Source organism: Pseudorca crassidens, chromosome 17, assembly GCF_039906515.1.
Source record: "Pseudorca crassidens isolate mPseCra1 chromosome 17, mPseCra1.hap1, whole genome shotgun sequence".
Classification (NCBI taxonomy): Eukaryota; Metazoa; Chordata; class Mammalia; order Artiodactyla; family Delphinidae; genus Pseudorca; species Pseudorca crassidens.
The window spans coordinates 21916941-21938899 of NC_090312.1; the positions used below are offsets into that span (position 1 = coordinate 21916941).

At 40.8% G+C, this 21959-nt stretch overlaps 1 protein-coding gene across 1 annotated transcript in view; it reads right to left on the minus strand.

Annotated features, from left to right (window-relative positions):
* Positions 1-301: 301 nt before the first annotated feature.
* SLC30A8 (solute carrier family 30 member 8) overlaps positions 302-21959 on the minus strand; it is a 31752-nt gene continuing 10094 nt past the window's right edge. Inside the window, exons 2-8 of the mRNA XM_067712402.1 lie at positions 20734-20933; positions 15654-15800; positions 12355-12508; positions 8080-8230; positions 6326-6431; positions 1731-1865; positions 302-447 (exon numbers count right to left, since the gene is read on the minus strand). Coding sequence (XP_067568503.1) covers positions 302-447; positions 1731-1865; positions 6326-6431; positions 8080-8230; positions 12355-12508; positions 15654-15800; positions 20734-20933 — 1039 coding nt within the window. The remainder of the gene's footprint in view (positions 448-1730; positions 1866-6325; positions 6432-8079; positions 8231-12354; positions 12509-15653; positions 15801-20733; positions 20934-21959) is intronic.

Consider the following 21959-nt stretch of genomic DNA (forward strand, 5'->3'; position numbering starts at 1 on the left):
GAACTTTTTATCACCTGTGGTTACAAACAGCTGTTATTTCAGCCCACCCCCCCCACCCCAGTCAGGAATAATCTCTACACACATTCCTGGAATTGAACACAGCTACAGATGGGTTGATAATCCAATGGACTGATGAATCTAAACGCATTTTCATTCATGGAGGTTGGAGCTAAATGAAGAAGGATAAAACGTGCATTGAACTGTATCATGAATTTCTCAGACTTCTTCCTTTGGTTTGTTAGGAACTGCGGAGCAGCACGTAGTGGCCCGTCGAGCTTGGGGAGCTGGCAGTGCGACTGAGCTAGTCCAGGGGATCTTCACAGAAACGGCAGTCGGGGTCTTGGTCGGCTAGAGGTTCCATCTGAATGGTGAGTGAGTGCACAGGAAAGCTATTGCTGAGGGCTTTCGCAATTTCTCTCCGAACCACCTGGCTGTCCCGGCCGGCTGCTGTTGACAAAGAAGCACAGTGAGATTGGCACTGATTGGTACACACAGGGGCAACGTCTCATCTCCAGCTTTTGTCTTTGACCTGGTGGAGTGGGGCACAGGCAGCGCGCTCAGAAGGAGCCACGATGGCTCTGACAATCAGCTACATTCACACAGTCAAGACAGGACATCCTAGTGCTGCAAAGCACCCCGTCACTCTGGGAACTCTTCTCGCCCACAGCCTCTCTGGAGTCTGGCGCTCCTAGGAGCTGACTATGAAAGTGGAGATAAGCCCTGAAAAAGCCAAGTCAAAGCTATTATTTCTTATACAGCCCTGCTCACCAGTTCCCTGGGTTCTCTGGGTTGCCACCCTTACAGCTAATCAGAATTTATATCAAGGATAGTGACAAGAGCCAGGAAGCATGTAGAGCAGCAGACCTCACTGCCATCTTTTCTCTTGTCCCCAAAGGTATCAGGAGGCTGTAAAGTTCCCTCCGTAGTAACCTGATTGTTTCCTAGATTCTTCCATTTGCAGTGAAATATTGGTGTAGTCGAGGCTGTAAATTCCCTGCAGCCCGATCCACGCTTCTCAGCAAAGCTGAGGATGTCTGAGAAAGCACAGTCCTCAGATGACTCCTCTGTTCTCTGCCTCTAAGTAACTTCATGAGTTATTTCTTAGCAGCCTAATATGTCATCCTTAGCCTGAGCTGTCTCCTGAGGCAGTGCCCATTTTCTCAGCCCTAGGATGTATCACGAACAAAATCACCTTCTACTTGAAAAAGTAGTTTTGGGGATAAACCCCAAATCCTAAGAGTTATCTCACATGGTGACAGAATTTCTAACCATTCAGTAAAGGAACCACCATTAATTCTGACTAGAATATCTTTTAACTTTTTAGAACCTTAAGGATGGGACCATCTTTCTCTCTTTGGTGATAGGCAAAGCATCTTACACACCAAAGATACTCAATGAAGATTTCTTCTTAAATTCTTCCTCTTATTTAACCGATAGGACATCAGGTCAAACAGAGTTTAAGGCCTTGAAGTTTGGGTGGCCTTTTAGCCTTTTGTTCTACTCTGTAACCCTCTGCAGTCGGCCTCCAGGGTTGTCATAAGTATCACTGTTGCCACGACGACACTGGCAAGGGGGACGATTTTCAAAGGCCCTTGGTCACACAAAACACTTTACAGTTGTGTTGGCAGGGGCAACAGACACCAAGGGCTCCTCTACCAAAAGGAGGGAAACTACGGACTTTACAGGACAAGGACTGAATTTCGTCCAGGGTGTTTACAAAACTCACTGACCTGCAGTAACGTGAGCTGAGAGAATCACTTGGTTCATTGTTAGCGACCAGACGTGCAAGCTGTGCACAGACACCACCCCATCCACCGCTAAAATGAGCTCCTTCACACCATGGTAACTCAGGTTCTTTGGCACACCTGCCAAGAGGACAGAGTGGGAGGCTGTTGTTATCTCACTAAATACAGCTCAGTGCAATGGCCGATCGAGGACAGAAAGCCCTTAGTAAATTATTAACTTGCCCTCTCCATTTATGGTTTCTTATTTCAAATATTTACAAAGCAGATTCACCTGACTGTTGCAGAGGTTTTACCGTCAATCACAGGTTCACAAAGAATATTTGCAGATTTTACTAGGCAATCATCAACAACAGTCATCACCCTTCATTTTCAGAGTGTATGGTTTACCCAGTTATCTTTGAAATTATCTGGAAAGCAAAAGGAAGTCACGTGGGATTTGGTATCAGATTATCGTGGGTTGGCATTCTGACTACAGCTATTGTGAACCTACCCAACCCTTGGAACTTGTCTAAGCCTTAGAACATTTGTAGTAAAATAAGGATGATAAGAACAATATGTAGTTAACAGAGTCCTTTGGGGACTCTGAAAATATCTGTCTTTTGTAAACTCTACTGCTATACAAGTGTTAGTTATCCAACAGGTCACTTAGTGAACGGTGTTAATAGGGGATCCTAATGTTGTAATATCATCTCATTATTCAGTCTGTAGAATTTCTATTATTTTAGGTATCTTAGGGTTTAATATTAGGCCCACAGAATGTAGTAGTTTGACTTTCATCCTTGTTTCTAAAGGAACAGTGTGGGACACACCGGAAGGTGGGAAGTCTGGCAGCCAATCGGCTATTCTTTGGGGCTGAAGGAACTGGGGTGTCTCTAGCCTCGAGATGAGAAGGCTAAGGGAAGTAGGATCACTGTTTTCAAACACTGCAAGGATTGTCACATAGGAGATGACAGGATATGAGAGTGTAAGGGCCTGAGTCAATGGTTGGTTAAAATCATAGAAGACATCGGTTTGATATAAGAATTAAAAAAAAAATCAACTCAACTAGTACAGACGTGGTAAAGCCATGTGATGCAATGGGTAAATCCTTGTCAACTAAAGTTGATCCAGAGAGGATGCTGTAGAAGAGAGTTCTAAGGATAAACGCTTTTTAGCTTCCACTTCAATTGTATACATACATCACAGACACCTGGTGTGTTTGTTAAAAATAAACATGCCTTGGCGCCATTAAAATGCTCCTGAAGAAAATCTCTACGGATGAGGCCCTGAAATCTATATGCTTTTATAGTGGTTCTTGACCTTCGATGCACATTAGCGTCACCGGGGATTTTAGAAATCCTGATGATTTCTAAAATGAGCAGGAAATTTAGAAATTTCTAAAATGATTTGTTGGGTTACACCCAAGACCAATTAAGTCAGATTCTCTGGGGATAAGACCCAGCATCCGTATTTGCTTAGCTCATTTGCTGATTCTAACTGAGTCAAGGTAGAGGACCATTACACTAATATTTACCAGCTACTGGGCAGCTCTACCTTGCAGTGGTTCTCAAGCTTGGCTGCATGTTGAAAAACATCAAGGCCAGCCCCTATTAAATCAAAATCTCTGGGTCTAGGGCCTGGGTATAAGTATTTTTTAAAAGCTTCCCAGATGACTGTAATGAGCAGCTAGTAGAGAACCACTTACTTAAAAGGAATAGGGAATCCTTAACTCTCCTTTTTCAGGATTTGAGAACCTTGCTCATGGGGATTTCCTCCTTGAGGCTAACTTAAAATTCACTACAGTTTGAGTTTAGTTTAGTCCCACTTCATATTTCATGGAACTTGTCAACATGGTTTTTTACTCTGTGAGGTGCACAAAGCTCAGGGTACTAGAAACAAAGAAGTTCTTGTCTCAGATTAGCCATAGAATGTGCATGGAGTCATGGGTGAAAATGTTACATCATCATAATAATAACACCTTTATTGAGAAGCTGCATGTCAAGGTTTGTATTGAGCACTTTATTTATAGTGATTATTTTATTTAATAGTCATAAGAACTTTAAGAGCTAGTTAATGAGTGTTACAACTCCTGTTTGACTGGAGAAGAAAGTGGGAGTCAGAGAGGTTAAGAAGAATTGCTAAGGCCACATAGGTAAGTGGCATGTCAGATTCTAAGGTACGTGCTCTGGGTGTGGAGTGTCATGCAAATGCTAGACTCCATGTACCGTAACCCAAAGTTGACTATTATGCCCAACGTGTCATCTCTGGAGAGTTTCATCTGACCCTTTGAAGACCTGCTGTCATTCATCTAGGACCCTTGAGATGAAGTCATGATCCCACTACCTCTTTTTCTCTTGCCTCCTTTATCACTTGACTTTTATGGAGAATGCAAGTCCACTGTTACTTATTTTTCTCTATGAAATAATATTGACAAGCAAAAGGATATGTTCCCATTGGCCTCAATGTTTCATCACATCTTAGAAAGCTTTTTCTTTCTGGGGGAGAGCCTGCAAAAATATTAACGTATCCAGGAAAATACCCAGATTCGTTTTCAAAAAAATAATTACCCAGGCTAATAAGTATATGAAAAATCACTCATAATAAGTAAATGAAAAATCACTCAGTATTCTTCATAATTAAAGACTTGTGTATGGAATCAATAAGATAATATTCACCTATCAGATTAGAAGAGAATCAACAGTTTGACAATACCCAGTGATGGTGACGATGTGAGGAAATGAACACTCTCATATGCTGTTGGTAAGAAAGAAATTGATATGGTATCTTTGGTAGAAAGGGCAATATCTATCAAATTTGAAAATGCACATAACTTCTGAAACAGCAATACACTTCTAGGAATTATTAGATTATTATCTAGGAATATTATTATCTAGGAATAATTAGATATACAATTGCTAAAAATATAATTGCAGCATTATTTGTAATGTCTGTCAATAAGCAGGTATTGCGATGCGTGCTTACAGTAGAATAGAATACTTTGTATCCATGAAAAAGAATGAGGTGTATCTATGTATGTACTAATATGGAAAGATCTCCAGTTGAAAAAAGTAAGGTGCAGAACAAAATATGTATGTAATCCTAGTTTCTGTAAAAAAGACACATGCACTATATATATACACACACACATATACACACATGTATATATGTATATTGCATGTACATATATGTGTAAATGCATAGATATTTTTGGAAAGATATATGTCAACTTATTAGTAGGTGTCACTCCTGAATAATGGGACTGAGAATTCAAAGGTAGAAAAATGGAGAGACTTCTTCTTATCATTTTATACCTTTCCATCTTTTTTTTAAAAATTTTACCAAGTACAAGTATTATTTTATGCTAACCTAATTTGAAAACCTAATTTAAAAATTAAGCATCTTCCAGATAGGAGTTACCTGCCAGTTTCAATGATTAGTTACATTTTTGCTTAAATAAAAAAAAGATAATCATGAGAGAACGTCTGTACTGAGAGATAAAGTGGAATGTAGTCATCTCACATTGTACACACATCTGTCTTTTCTCCACCTTCAAGTCAGTAAGTTCTGTAACAGCAGTAACAGCTGCAGCTCAGTGCTTGGCCCTCAGAAAAGGAAATGGATGCATCTGTGACTTGACAAACCAAATATTGTCCCCTTCTGAGCGAGGACATTCACTTGTTACTCAGTGATGTTTGACTCCGTTTTCTGTTTCACTGTGGTCAATCGACATTATCACCTACCAACGATTATCATGCCCTCTGAGAACAAAACCTTTAAACGTGTACTGGGCAGTGAATGCTAAGCTAGGGAAGGGTGAGCTGTCGTGAAGGCAGCTGTACTCTGAGACTGTGTCTACCTTCGGTCAAAATGTGCTGGACAGGAAAGAGAAGCTCAGCTGACGTATGGCTATCTTTGATCATCTGAATGTTTGATAAGATGCAAGTCTCTGGTTGTGATTGAATTTTCTAAGCGCCACTCCCAGTGTCCTCCTGGAAGAACCCTTTCAGGGGTATGAAGAGACTAGTCCAGTGGTTCTCAAAGTACGGGCCTCTGCCCAGCAGCGGCAATGTCTTATTAAAATTCAGATTCTCAGGCCTCGCCCAGGCCTACTGTCTCAGGAACTGTTGGATGGGCCCAGCAGTCTGTGTTTTATCAGACCCTCCAAGTGGTTCTGATGCCACTGTCTGAGAACTGCTGGCCTAGTCTAATGAGCATTTTAGGCAAGTCCTTCATAGTAGCTATAATGCTGCCTGAGGGATAGATTTATTCAATATTTCTTAGGTATTTGCCACATAGTTAGGGATAAATTCATATTTTTGCTGTATCTCCCTCACTGAATCACTCATTCTGGTGTTTGTACGTATTGTTTTTATACTATGCCATATCATTTAACAGTTGCTGAAGAAAACAGAAGCCAATCCTTTTTATTTATGTATTCCCATTTGAATAAAAATCATATTTTTTTTCACAAAAATTTCTTGTAAGTTTACACTTTCCCTATAATGCAAACTCACAGTGAGCATGCCTTGAGGCCATTCCCTTTTGTGATTATAAGGAAGAGAAAACACAAATGCTGGGAATAATAAGAAAATCATTCCTACCTTCCATGAGTAAGATGGAGAAGTCCTTTAAGCTAGTGATGGTGCTGGCCAGAGCCAGGATGGAAAAGACAAATGTGCGGATCGGGCCAGCCATTTTATAGTCTGGCTAGAAAATATGGGGATTTCAGTTAATTGAATGCAGGCCTCCCATGCGGAAAGTCTGATGGATAAAATAAGTAAACCCTCACGCTTCCTTCCCTCCCTGTCACCCGTTCACCCTCCTGACACTGAACTCCAACTCAGAGGCAAGACTTCCTGAAGACTCAGTCCTTCTTCTAAGCTTTCAACTCTCAGTGACTCAAGAAAGGGAGACCATAGGACATGCTCTCCCCACAATTTAAGAAGTAAAAAGAGAGATATCCTTGAGTGCGCTCTCAAAAGGCCTGATTGAACTTCTCTCAAATTAATGGAAGTACAGAGAATGTGATGAAAATATGCACACATTTGTACAACATTCAATGACTTTTCATCCTTAATTATGATGAAAAGAAAGGATATCATTTGTTCAGAGGTTGCATGTAACCAAGGTATAGCCAGAGCTTGGTCTTGGCAGAGTGGGTCAGTTTACTTCTTTCCCTCTTAGATATGACGCGTACTCAAGGCAGGCATCTTTGATACAGTCCAAAGAATATGTACTGAGGCCTCATTCTCGTGCTCTCTCACCGCTGGAGCCCTTGGCCTCAGGGTAAAACACCTGCTATTCTGTCCTTGATGAAGTTCTGTGCCACAGAAAAATTTGTGCCTCATTACTTCTAAGAAACCCGGCAAGAATAACCTTGGTAAGAGTACTCTCAAACTTTACTCACCCTACAATTTTGAACGATTTGGTCTTAAACTTAAAGCTTTTAGTGAGGATTTGCCCAATTGGATTCAGACATGTCTTTGTAATTTTTATTTACATGTTTTCATTTTCCACTAAAAATAATAGAGTCCTTGCTAACTGGGCAGTCGTGATGTGAACAGACAGAGCTATACACTCCTCTCCTCCATTACCCCCCTACCTCCGCGCTTACCCAACTCTGTTGGTTCTTGGTATTACCAAATAGAGATTTGTAGTGAATATTTGTTTGGGGTCAGAGGCCCACTCAGGATCTATTCCAAGTTTCAATTGACACCCTGACTTTCTGGAAATAAGTTACCTGTCTCCCATGGTGGGAGAGTCAGTCAGGTGCTCTACCCTCCCCAGCCAAACAGCAGATACAAGACCCAACCTATGTCAGTTGGGCTCCATTTCCCAGAAGTATGAATCTTCAGCAGAGCGACAAGAACAGGAAAAAAATTAGTTGAGTCACATTCATTTCATCATGGTGTCTAGGACAGAAGTTGGATAGTTTCTGAAATCTAGATACCAAAAGTTGCTCTTTATTCTACCTTGATTTCTGTAGAGGAGTACAGCCAATAAATTTCAGCCAATGAGTCTACTTTTTGCTTAAGTGAGCTACAGATCTTTTCTGTTGATTACAACCCGAGAACCCTAAGTTACTCATGGTTTCATTGCAATCCATCTTAACCGCAGAACAGAAGGAACTACTTTCTTGAAAGACAGGCAGCCCTACAGTTAAAGACATAGCTCTTAGGAATTTGGAAAGTCTAGGGTTTCAAGCTTTGAAAGTTCCTTTGTTTAAACCTTGTAAAGTAGTTTGCGTAGGCAAACCGGCTGTCCACCCTCATTTAAGTTAATAATGGAGGGTCAGCTTCTGTACCACCTAATCCATAAAATCACTAAGACAGTGAGTAAACTCAAACATACTCACCTTAAAGTAGATAATAAGTGCACTGGTTAACACACTGATGCTCTGAAATAGATCTCCAAGGGCATGTACAAAAGCAGCTCTGACACTGGCATTAGCTTGCACTTCTTTGTGATTGTGGCCAGGGTGTCTCTGGTGCAAAATCACACTTAGTCTGGAAGAAAAAGCAATGTCCTTGGCCCACGAGACTAACCCTTAAAAATCTGTGCAGCACAATGGGGAGTTGACGGCAGCATGTATTACCCAAAATGGCAAAGAGTTGAAACATTAATGCTTTATAGTGGACTATTTTGAACTAATTTTGAACACAAGGGTATCATGGAATTTAAAGAAGTTCACACAAGGATAGACAATGAAGGTTCACCTCAGTTTTCTTTCCATCTAATTAATGCTACTCTGTTTCATTTTAAAACTGGAAACCATCACCTCTTAGGTAAATGCCAAGTATTTGACAATGAGGAGGGGAAGTATTTATTGAGGATCTACTGAGTGTCAGACACTGAGCTAGGCTTAAAGCTGAGCTTTGGTGGGAGCTTAATTAGTGTGCTGGTTTCAAATGCAAAAAAGCAGCAGAAAACAATACAACAAAATAAGGAGTGAATGTCTTCAAAGTTGGATTTTTTAATCTTTTATTTTACTTAATTTTGTTCATTTCCATGAGCATTGGAAATTTGAATAATTCCCTAATGGCCAATGTTGAGAGTACTGTGCTTATGTATATGTAGCTATTTATCAAGAGACTGAAATATATTAATGTATTATAATGTATATAAATGTTATATGTATATATAACATATTGCATAATTTAACAGCTCCAATCCAAGTCAAAGAGACTAATAGTGGGCCCTATAAATTATGTACCTGATTCTGTTTATCCACAACTTTAGGAGTAATCTCTCTTTTTTTTTTTTTTAATATATTTATTTATTTTTGGCTGTGTTGGGTCTTCGTTGCTGTGCACGGGCTTTCTTCATTGTGGTGCGCAGGCTCCTTGTTGTGGTGGCTTCTCTTTTTGCAGAGCACAGGCTCTAGGCACACGGGCTTCAGTAGTTGCAGCACGCAGGCTCAGTAGTTGTGTCTCATGGGCTCTAGAGCGCAGGCTCCGTAGTTGTGGCACGCGGGCTTAGTTGCTCCACGGCATGTGGGATCTTCCCGGACCAGGGCTCGAACCCGTGTCCCCTGCATTGGCAGGCGGATTCTTAACCACTGCGCCACCAGGGAAGTCCAGGAGTAATATCTCTTATGTTTTGCGTAGAAACACTTTCTGTACATTTTGGAGCAAAGGTTTAAAAAAATAATTTTTCAGTACCATGTATCCCAGTCTATTTGCAGGTAGGTGTCTGTTAAATCTCAGGCCATCATCACAAAGCGGAGAGACTGCTATCCACCAAGATGTGAACATTACATAATTTACAGTTTTTAGATTGTCAGTGTTTGGGCAGAAATTCACCCTCAATTAGGAGTTACCATTTAAAGTTCTTCAGACAACCTAACATGCCTAACATGCCTAGCGTACATGGCAGACCTAGAAAGCAGTTAATAGACTTTCTTTCTAGGTCTGCCGTGTATGCTCATCACATTGTTATCCATTCTTTTACTGATTTTGTATTTAAAAAGAAAACTTACTTAGGGATTCTTATATGCCAGGCGCTATTAAATGCTTGGGGCATAAAGGTGAAAATAGACGTAGGCCCTCCCCCGTTGTAGCTTTAAGTATGATGGAGATGGCAGAGATTTTAGAAAGACACACATAAATGGAAAATTCTAATTATACTAAGTCTATTAAGAACTGGTGCTACAGATGGTACAACAGGGGACTCTGATTTAGTTAGACAGACAAGGCAATTGAGTTGGATTTGAAAGGTTATACTAGAGTTAAATAGGCTAGCTAAATAGGCTAGGAAACGTTGCAGGCAGAGAAAAACTTAGCCTTAAGGCGCTGTCCGTAATCTTCATCCGAGAATCCCTTAGCAACGTCTGTTAGAACTTTCTACCTTGATTTTGGGCTCCCAAGCAATAGATTTATTCCCAAATTATGGTTCTGATATCTCTGCGGTCAGACAATACAGCATCTAGCAGAACTGGGAGTAAACATTTGAGTCACTCAGTATCCAGGGAAGTCAATGCTTTTCAATTCCCTGGTCTTTGTAAGCATGAAAAGCACATGCAGTATTAGGGTCGAAGTTCAAAAGCAGTTGTAGTAAAAAGAAAATTTGGATGGTATCTATTTAGAAAGTCACACTCGATCTTCAAGGTGCCAGATTTATGTGGTAGTTAACTGGGTGCATTCTTCATCTTTATGCAGCATACACACAACCTATGTGACGTATGACTCGGGAAATTATTAACATTTTTATTGTTCCTGCTGCCCTGGGGACATATAGTTCTTCTTATGCAAAGATGATGGTATTGACTCCCAGTCGGCAGGACATGTGGTCTGGCTTATTTGTCTCCTTGTAGTGATAGATTTGCATTGATGTTCCCATACTTTTTCTCCCAGGGCCAATATGAAACATATTTTCAAGTTAACTGGGTAGAAATAGTGATCTAGTCAGGGACAGCAGATCAGATACCACTCTTCTAATTGTTTAGCTTAGAGATTTTGAGCAATGGGTCCCAAACTAAGGGATGAGGACCTGAGGCAGGTACAAGCTAAGGACATGAAAGTGCCTGGAGGAACTTATTCAAAGTACACGCGCTCAGACTACCCTCTAATTCCAGGGATTCCTTTGTGCCCACTCTCAGAAAACAAAAACAAAACAACGCTGTTTAAAATGCCATTCTTCGTCACTGTCTTCTTCCATTCCTGAACCTACCTCATTGAATGTATCATGTTACATTGCAAGATAGACAGGTGATACATGGATGGTTTTCTATTGCTGCTGTAACAAATTATGACAAAGCCTTTGTGGCTTAGAACAACATAATTTATTGTCTTACAGTTCTGGAAGTCAGAAGTCTAAAATGAGTGCGCAGGACTGCATTCCTTCTGGAGACTCTAGGGGAGAATTCATTTTCTTACCTTTTCCAGCTTCTAGAGGTCACTTACATCTTCAAAGCCGGCAATGCAGCATCTTCTCTCCCCTCTGACCTCATACTTCCCTCTTATAAGGACTTTTGTGGTTACATTGGGCCTATCTGGATAATTCAGGATAGTCTCCCCTTCTCAAGATCCATCCTTAACCACATTTGCAAAGTTCCTCTTACCATGTAAGTTGACATATTCAGAGGTTTCAAGGATTAGAATGTGGACATCTTTGAGGGGCCATTATTGTGACTACCACAGATGATAGGTAGGTAGGTAGATGGATGGATGGATGGATAGACAGATAGACAGAGTTTAAAGTAACGTTGCCCAAAATCAGACTATCAAATAGGAAAGATCAAATCAATCAAAAAGGATCAAAGCCCTGGCTTCAGCTCCACATTGTCATGAGCAATCAGATAGTTCGTTTGGGAAGACCAGACCAGTATGGCAATAATCACATGTCCAGCGGGGCATGATCACATTTCCTCTAAGAATGATTTAAGACTGCCTGGATGAGAGAATGGACCAAGAGATGGAAACTAAAGAGAGAGTTTAGCTAGCACAGCTGAAGAGTTTTCATGCAATCATAATAAGGCAAAGATAAGAGAGACTGCTTTTGAGAGAAATAAATTCCCTATTATTCTGTTAAAATATATGAAACTAATGACCACTTTATGGGGATATTGCAAAAGAGAATTCAAAAGTAGAAAGGGGGCTGAAGTAAATAAAATTTATGATCTCTTCCAACCCAGGTCTCTGGGAACTCATAATGTGTTCATGTAACAAAAAGAATAGGAGTAAGTCACATCCCACATGGAACCATCAATTTGTGTGAGAGAGCAGAGTGGCTAGAAGCTCAATTCTGGGTTTGGTGGGTCTGTTTTCAAATCCGCTCTGCACTACCTCATTGGCAGTTTATTTAACCTCACTGAGCTTCAATCTCGTAATCTGTATGGTATGAGTGTTGTGAACATTGAGCTTGATAATGTAAATAGATCAAAAGATCTCAGCGCATTCTCTGACACATAGCAAGCATTCAAAATGGTAGCTATTAGAAGCCAATGTTAAAACACACTATAACTTAAACTGGCACAACCAGCCCTATTTTCAGTCTTAGAGCCATTTGAACACTCTGTCAGGTCTCTACCGTCCTCACAAGTGGAGGAATTAAAAACAAACAATAGCAACAACAACAAACCCACAAATCTATGTCCAGACAAGCTTCACGGGCAGTGTGTGGGGTGACTTACATAATGTTCGCTGCCACCGCACAGCTCGAAGCAATGATCATCACGGTCGCCTGGATCTGGTAATTGGAGTACAGCAGGCGTTCACACGCTAGGTACACCAACACACCAGTCACCACCCAGACACATAGGATGGACAGCAGGGCACCGAGGATCTCTAGGGATTCAAAATGCACACAGACACACATACACAAAGAATTTGTGAATCACCTTAACCTCCCCAAGAGTCATAAGATATTAATGCTCCGTTCCCCCCCCAAAAAAGAGAGGCTTCACACTAGCTCACTCGGTGATTCGCAAAGCAAAAGTGTGGATGGATTTTAGCACTAAGATGAGACACTTTAATGTTGTATTCATAAAACACCAGTGTCTGAGTTCATTATGCTCCATATTACTAAGTAATTTTCAGCAAATTTTTAAAGCATATTAATGGCTGCCTACCCTTGCTGTTTTCCTGAGGGATTTTAATTTAAACAGGTGCTAAAATGATTGAAACTTACTAGGAGATGAAATAATGGGACACAGAGTAAAACGTGTTTAGAAACTCTTAATTTTGCCATAAAACACTTACAACTTGCCAGCACTGTAAAATAGTAAAAAGGGAATCCTTCGGAGACTTAATGAAAATGAGCTTCATATGCCAACCCAACATATTATAAACACAGAGGCAAACTCCAAGGTATATCAACACTCTAACTGCATTTTACAAGCAAGAGTAAGGAAAAGAAGTGTCAGAATGGAGACATTTACATGAACATTTAAAGATAAGATAGTGTTCAGGCTTCCCTCTAAGTGAAGTATGTTTGCTCACTTAGAAGTTCCTTACACCTCACCTTGATCTTTCACTCAACCTTGTATATAGCTTCTAAAAGCCTACAAGGCTCTAGAAATATTCTGTGAGTCAGTGGTTGGGCACATTTCGTAATTCCGACCTTCCCCCTTTTAAAGCAGCAATGTAACATTATTTCCCAGACCTCAGTCATTTACTTACACTTTCATGATTGTAACCATATTCACGTGACCCCGTCTCATTGGCCACTTAACACTCTATTTTTTTTTCTATTGAGGTGTGGTTGATGTACAATGTTATGTAAATTTCAGGTGTATGAGAGAGTGATTCAAACTTTTTAAAGGTTATATTCCATTTATAGTTATTATAAAATATTGGCTAGATTCCCCGTGTTGTACAATATATCCTTGTAGCTTATGTATTTTATATATAATAGCCTGTAGCTCTTAATCCCCTACCCCTATCATGCCCCTCCCCACTTCCCTCTCCCCACTGGTAACCACTAGTTTGTTCTCTACATCTGTGAGTCTGCTTCTGTTTTGTTATATTTACTAGTTTGTTGTAATTTTTAGATTCCACATATAAGTGATATCACAGAGTATTTGTCTTTCTCTGTCTGACTTATTTCACTTAGCATAATGCCCTCCAAGTCCATCCGTGTTGTTGCAAATGGCAAAATTTCATTCTTGTTATGGCTGCGTAGGATTCCATTGTACGTGTGTGTATACGTATGTATATATGTGTATATATATATACTACATCTTTATCCCCTCAGCTGTTGGTGGGAAGTTAGGTTTCTTCCATATCTTGGAAATTGTAAATAATGTTGCTGTGAACATTGGGGTGCGTGTATTACCATTATCTTTACATAAACTCACATTTTGTACTTAGCTTCTTCCTCAACAAAGTTATCCATGAAGTTACATGCTTGATGTAAACAAACGTGCTAGTTGATTTGCGCTAGTTGATTTTCACCTGTATGTCTATGGAGGTGCTGCCTGATATGGTAGCCATCAATCACATGTGGCTATTTAAATTTAAAATAGGTAAAATTAAAAATCCAGTTCTTCAGTAGAACTAGCCACATCTAAAGTGCTCCGTGACCACATTGTATTATCTATTATACAATATTTCCCTTGAAGCAGAAAGCCCTATTGAACAGCCCTGGTCTTCTACAGTGTCAGTGCTCACGGACTTCCATCACCAGGATGAGAAAGTTCAAGCAGCAATCTAAACTCTGAGTCTTCCCTGTGTTTACAAAGCAGCTTTGACCAATGGTATCATAAAGGGTAAACTACATGTAAAAATTTATGCAGATAAATGATGGGTGCTCAGCCACAGGTACATGTTTTCCAAGCGTAGCCCTATTCAGGGACTGAAAAGCATCTGAAATCACATTGCCACCAAGTCTTTTTTTTGATGTTTATTGCCTCACCCCTCCCTCCCTCCCTCCCTCCCTCCCTCCCCCCCTCCCCCCTCCCCCCCTCTCTCTCAGTGTTAAGGGAAAGGCAATCCAAAACACCTATGTTGATAAGTTGTTTGACATGAAATTAGAACTTCCTATCATTCTAAACTTGAAAAACCGCAATCCACAATTGTCAGCCTACAAGCTGTGGTCTCTGTCTATTGGCCCCTTTCGGTGAAGGCTGGCCGTGTTAGCATGTTGCCCACAGCTCTGCCCTCAGATCTCCTCCACACGGATTTTCTCAACTGGTGTGAAAATATGGAATTGTAACTCCTTGTACACATGATTTGTACATTCAGCCAGTAGCTCCTCCAGCTGATATAAGGAATAATACAGAGGAGGAGCAGTGGAGTGACAGTGTGTGTTGGAGAGCCGGGTGGATTGTAAAAATGAGCCAAAGTAAGAGCTTCCCAGGTAGTAAACCCTCATCGTACCTGGGCCCATTCCTAGACAAGAGCAAGCTATCACTCGTCAAAGAACCAGATCTAAGAAAGAGGAAAAACAAACTTTCATTTCCTCTTCTTCCTCCTCCTTCTCCTTTTCTTGTTGTTGATGGCTGATTGAACAAGATATCCAGCTGAGCCGTTCACTGAATGGCTAAATGCTGTGTGAGCAGGAACGTCCATATTCTATCCCCAACCCCCCTATAAGAAGTTCTTCAATCTCTCTAACTCTCTTGGGCTCTCTTTGCTTTACTTTGCAAAATGGTAGACGCTTCACTCCACCCTCTCTCCCAGATGCCGAGTCATTTAATGAATAGTATCATGGCTGTTACCGCACACTGAGATTCTTGGACTGGGGTGGTTGCTAAAGTGATGTATGTGTTCCTGTTGTCCCATTGGAGTAGAGGTAGCGCCGTTAATCTGGCTGTTAGCGGAATTAGCATTGAGAACACACGTTACCACGTACACATCTGTTTCACTCTGTGAACCAGAGATGTGCCTCTAAGGGATTTTCAAACAAGGCTTTGCACTGTCCCTTCCGTTTTTATCCTCGGTTTGACTCTGCAGCATTACTCTGTGTCAGTGCTCAATTGATGAACTGTACCTGCTCGGTGCCATCCAAATGTTAGCCGCTTGGAGGGGGGTTTCGATGACAACCCCAAGGAGAAGAGACTGAGCAGGAAACTGGTCAGGTCAGTTAAGAGATGGGCAGCGTCTGTGATGACAGCAAGACTCCCAGCAATGTGTCCACCTGGGGGATGCAGAATAGGATATGGGGTTAGGGCCCCAGAGTGCAACTAGATCATGTACATACTAACCGTAGTTGGTGAAAATGCCACAGACTCCCAGAACTGAAGACGAGAAGGGGTCTTAACTTTGATTTAATCCACCTCTTTTCCCCAGTTTGACAAGTAAAGAAACCAAGATCCAGAGAGTGGGTAGGATTTGAACATGTAGAAGTGAATTGCACAAGAGAGGCCATTCCTGGGATAAAATGTGGGGAACATTTGAAGAACATCCCAGTTAGACTGGGGCATGAGGATTCAAAAGAAATATAAAAAGAGGAGGGCAGGAGAGGTGCAGGCCAGATTGAAAGGGTCTCCAGACTGAGGACCTGGACTTTGGTCTGTAAACCAAATGACACAATCTGGCCCCCTGATGTGCTGTTATTTGACTTGTAATTTTACCACAGTCTTTACCACTTCCTTCTGCTCCGCTAATTTATGTTATCCACCTGGTTTTGAGATTGCTGTTCTGAATAGTGGGGAGGAGTAAGAAGAAAGGGCAGGTACCTTCCAATGAGATTCTTTTTTAAAAATCTCTATTTTATATTGGAGTAGAGTTGATTTACAATGTTGCATTAGCTTCAGCTGTATAGCTAAGTGATTTAATTGTACATATACATCTATCTATTCTTTTTCAGATTCTTGTTCCATATAGGTTATTGCAGAATACTGAGTAGCATTCCCTGTGTTATACAGTAGGCCCTGGTTAATTATCTGTTTTATATATAGTAGTGTGTATATGTTATATATAGTAGTGTGTATATGTTAACCCCATACTCGTAATTTCTCCCACCCCGTTTCCCTTTGGTAACCATAAATTTATTTTCTATGTCTGTGAGTCTGTTTCTGTTGAGTAAATAAGTTCATTTGTATCATTTTTTTAGATTCCGCTTATAAGCGATATCATATGATATTTGTCTTTCTCTGTCTGACTTACTTCACTTAGTATGATCATCTTGAATGCACCAACAGTCCGATACAGCACAGGAAGAGAACCCAAGCCATGGGACACCTGCCTTGTTTTTCTCTCCATTTGGTGTGTTCCCTGTATTTCTGTCTAGTTCTCCTTTGTGAAAAGACCTCCAGCCTCTAAAATAGAAGTCAAAAGGACCACCTTATCTTTTCCTTCTCGAACAGGGCTGTTGTTTGAGTGCAATAACCTTTATTGTTGTTACTACATCTTCCCAGCAAAGAGCTTCCGCTGACTGATGAGTCCTCCCAGAAGCTGTTTATTGCCTTGTGTGCAAACAAAGTGACAGAGACTGTCAGTCATCAGCCCCTCCATCATCAGACTCACCTTGTCTCAACTAATGATTTAAAAAAATTGCATGTAAGGTTCATAATTGCAATAAGCCCCAGAGATCGCCGGCTCTGGCTATAGTTAATATCTGGTTTGTGAAAGTTTAATGGTCTGAAGCAAAGGAGTCCTCAGGCTTGTTACTGAGCTGTCAGGGCAAAAGTCAGAATGATTCATTAACCAAAAAGCAACATTTTGCTAACAAATCAGCTGTCCTTCCAATTATCCTCTCGTGTTGCTCTGTCGCCAAACTTGGGCCTGATAATAAAGCGGTGTGAATAATGCATTATTTCTTGCCCAGGGAGTGACTGCACGCAGATAAGCAGCTTGCCGCAGTCTTAGCAATGAATGGTGGTGATGAATGCTGGTATGCTGGGCTAAGATTGTAGCTTAAGTCAAGGGAATGAAGTCTTACAGGGGATCTTCAACAGGCTCAGCTGAGTCAGGAGGGAACTGGGAAAGAAAAAGGGCTTGCTTTGGAAGCAGCCTGGTTATGTGGAGACCCGGGAACTGAGAAGCATTCTGCAACCCTCCAAGCTGCTTATAAGAACATCCAAAAAACTGTGGGGAATCGTGCTGACTCCTATGGAGTAAACTGTTCGTACGAGGCAGTCTGTGACTGAATGTGCATTTGCTTCTGAAAGCATGGGGTATTATCGACAGTTGATTCAGTCATCCAGCTAGGATGTATTGAGACCTTACTGTGCACATCCCAGGGATAGGGTATAGAAAAACAAACAAAGCTAAACGAAGCACAGTTCCTCTCTTCAGTGATCCCCTTGTCTAACACTCACTGTATAGCAAACAGGCATCATGGGCTAGGGGATCAGAAAGCCACTCTCACTGGGAGCCCTGAAGAACTTTCCACAGGAGGGAGGGGGTAAGAATTAGCTAGAAAGGAAGAGTTTCTCAGAAAGAGATAAGAGCAAGAACAAAAAACAGAGAGAAGTAAAAGAACGGGGCACCTTTGTGGAAAAGTAGGAGGTGTGGTGTGTTGGAGAAATAACGGGAAATGAGACTGGAAAGGTGGCTTGGGGACCCTTGTGTACGGTGTCACACGTAATGCTAAAGGATTTGAATGTTATCCTGTGGGACAAAGGAATCTTTTTGTGATTTTTGAGGCAAGGTTGTGACATGTTCAGATCTGTATTTAGGCTTTTCCTTCTAAGAATACAGATTTCTTGTCCTACTGCTGACCTAAGAACTCAAAATCTTTCCAGGTAAGGCCGATATGTACTAACTCCTGGACTGCATTCAAGCCCCTCCGTCTGAAAGGCCCTTCTCATCTCCCTCTTAGTCACCTCTTCATCCCTACTCATCCTTTGAGGCTTTGCTCAGATCCCATATCCTGCAGGAGGACCTCCCAAATTCCCCAAAGTCATCTGAGAATACTACCTGCTTTCTCTGACATGGTCAAAAATGGTTTTAGGAAGGAGGTGAGTTGTGGGTTGGGGTCTTGAATGGTGGTTAGGGTTTTGATGACTATGGAGAATGAGAGAGTTTTCCATGTAAATCAAAAGGCGTAAGCAAAAGTTACAGAGACCTCAAGGTGCAATGATTATTTTGCATAGAATGAATAAATAGCTGAAACAGAAGAAGAGTCATATAGGGAAGTAGTAAAAGAAAAAGATTGATAGTCAGTTTGGCAGGCAAATGGTGGAATAACTTGAAAGCCAAAGTAAGAATTTTTCATTTTGTGCAGGATGCCAGGGTTTTCCAATATATTGATCTCTCTTCACTTGGTGCAGCTGAGTAGGGTTTACCACAGAGAGGGCCCCTGAGCCAGCCTCTTTCTGCTACAAGAATACTTGTCAGTTTGCCTCTGTACTCAGTAAAATTTCCTATGCTTGACGTGGTGGGGAAAAGGTTGTGAAGGACTGAGATGGCAAAGGTGAGCCACTGAAGAATTTTGAAAACAGAATTAACATGATGAGGGCAATGTTTTAGGAAAATTAGCTCAACATCAATACAGCTCAAATTCCAAGTGATTTTCTGTCAGTATCCACTTAATTCCTTCACTGACAACATCACTTTCTTCTGACCCTAAAGCCAGATTTGAACTCATAGACTAATTATTAGGAATGAGAAGGAAAGGAGGAGATTGATTTGCTCACTCCAAGTGCATAGCTTCCCACGTCCCCTCTACGAATTTTAGAAACAAATTGACAGGGCGTACGGAAAGGTACAAGGAGAAAACTGAGTTTTGTGGATGGGAGGCCATCTCATTTCAGAATATTAATTAGATATCAGCTGGGGAGAATATGCATCTATTCTCGGCATCCACATGATTTCCGGGAAAAGCAAGAGAAGACAGTTGTGCAGAAAACCAGCCAGTTTATACATCCTGCTGAGCTGTGTTTGCATGGGGTTGTGCCAGTACTTTATTTGGAAGGCTATGAATGTCCAGAACATCAGCTTTTCAAATCATGTTTCAAATGGATTATGTTTTGTAGATTTTCCGTTTTGTTGATCTCTTACGTGAGCAATTGAAAATTGTCCATAGTCTCGTGACTTTCAATAATAAAAAAGAATGCCCCGGGCTTCCCTGGTGGCGCAGTGGTTGAGAGTCCGCCCGCCGATGCAGGGGACACGGGTTCGTGCCCCAGTCCAGGAAGATCCCACATGCCGCGGAGCGGCTGGGCCCGTGAGCCATGGCCGCTGAGCCTGCGCGTCCGGAGCCTGTGCTCCGCAACGGGAGAGGCCACAACAGTGAGAGGCCCACATACCGCAAAAAAAAAAAAGAAAAAAAAAAGAGCTCCCAGAGATCAATATAAAGGATTACAAATTATCTGAAAAAACAAGTGAGCCACAGATATTAAGAGGCAAATAGGAAATGCATTAACAAAAGGAAATACAGATCGTTAATAAACATGCAAATAATATTAATAGTAACAAAGGAATGCATATTAAAATAATGCATGTTCATCTATACATTAGCAAAGATTTTTGAAAGATTAAAATAAGTTCTGGGAAAGATTTGGAGAGAGAATCATTCTCACGTAGAGCTGGCAGACATAGGAATTGTTTCAAGCTTTCTGGATAGCAGTTTGGCATGTGCATAAAGAAGTAATAAAAATATTCATGTCCTTCAACTAGTTATTTCCACTTTTAGGAATCTCTTTGAAGGAATTATCCAGAAAAGCAAGCAGAGTTTTATTCCAGATTTTTCATTGCAGCATTGTCCATAAGCAGGAAAAAACTCCCTAAGTTTCTAACAATAGAGAGATGGTTATGTAAATCACAGTAGAGCATATTATAGAATATTGTTCAGGCATAGAAATGTTTTTGAAAGAGTATTTGATGGCATGGCCAAAAGCATTGTGTGCTCTCAGTTATGTTAAAAAAAATTGTGAGCTATGAATTGAAAATATACCGTAGAAAAATACTCCATAATGTTATTGAAGATTATCACTCAAAAGTAGGATTGTGATTAATTTTATTTTGTTTCCTTCTGCTTTCCAACTTAGCTCAAATGAGCATATTGTTACTTTATATTTACATAAAATATTCAGTCTTTTTTTAAAAGAACTTAGGCAACTCTTCTGTAATGATGCAGGGTTTTGTTTGCTTGTTTAATCAGAGAAGTCTTGAGAAATACTCACCGATGACCTCTGCAATCATGAAAACTAAGCATGTTCCTGAAGCAGCACAGAGTTTCCACTTGGCATAGACTTGCTCCTTTGCCCTGTTCTCTGTGGCCTTGGAGTTGCTGTGGCAGTGATACATGGCTCCTGACTCTGGCTCCTCTGGCTTCTCTCCAGGATGTTGATCTTTATTCAAGGGTTTCTGCTGGAGTTCCATGCTGAGGATGAGTTTGACAGAAGCAAGAAGTGAACATGGTTGCAAATAAACCTCTCACTGACAGCCCAACCCATTATCAGAACTGCTATGAGGACATTTGCTGACTAGCTAGGAACTTATAATTTATGGCTCCTTCTACAAGAAATATCAAATGTAAGGAACCAAGCGAGAACTTTCCTTCTGAATTCTCAACTACAAAGAGTTTTGCTTTTATTTAGGCAAGCTCTTATTCAGTCTATACTACCAGTGATTAAAAGAAAGTAAAGGAAAAGGAGAAAGGAAGCAGATACATTTTGGTGCCTTTCCTTCACAGTCACTTCACTTTGAAAACATTTTGGGCACTGCTATAAATTTTAAAAGGGGCAGTAATGAGGTTATTACTATTAACGAGTAATGTGCCTATGAGCCAGCCTGGTGATTCAGACACTCACTATTGCATGGCAACACTCTCCCTTTCTTCTGCACAGCAACATTGTTAATAGATCATAGCTCTTTTTCCTGCTGATTCCATATGAACCCTCAGAAACCTTCTTAACACAGCTTTGCAGAAATCTCTACCAATCTATCAAAGTTGTAATGAGAGTTAAACCTACTTATAGGTAGGTTTAACTGCCTGCCCAAAGCAGGCAGTGCCTATCAGTTCTATTCAAATATAAAGCATTTATAGAAATATAGAGCCATTTGTAGAAATATAGAATTTCACAAATGCAAAGATTGTAGATAACATTTAGTCCAACCCACAGTTTCTTACCTGAAGTAATTAAGATTCAGAGAGGTTAAGTAATTGCCTGAGGTCAAACAGCCAGGAAATGGGAGAGCTGGGACTCCAAGCCTAGTGTTTTTTCCACTATGCCCACACTGCCTCTCTACCTGAGCATCGGTACACCTAAAACCAATTTTTACTGATGCCATGATCTTGAACTAATTAGATTTGTATTTTTAAATAAACTTATTAGAAGACATTAATAAGATTCTTAGCAGTAAGAACTTTACATTCATGACTCTGAAAGGTATAAAAATGGAAATA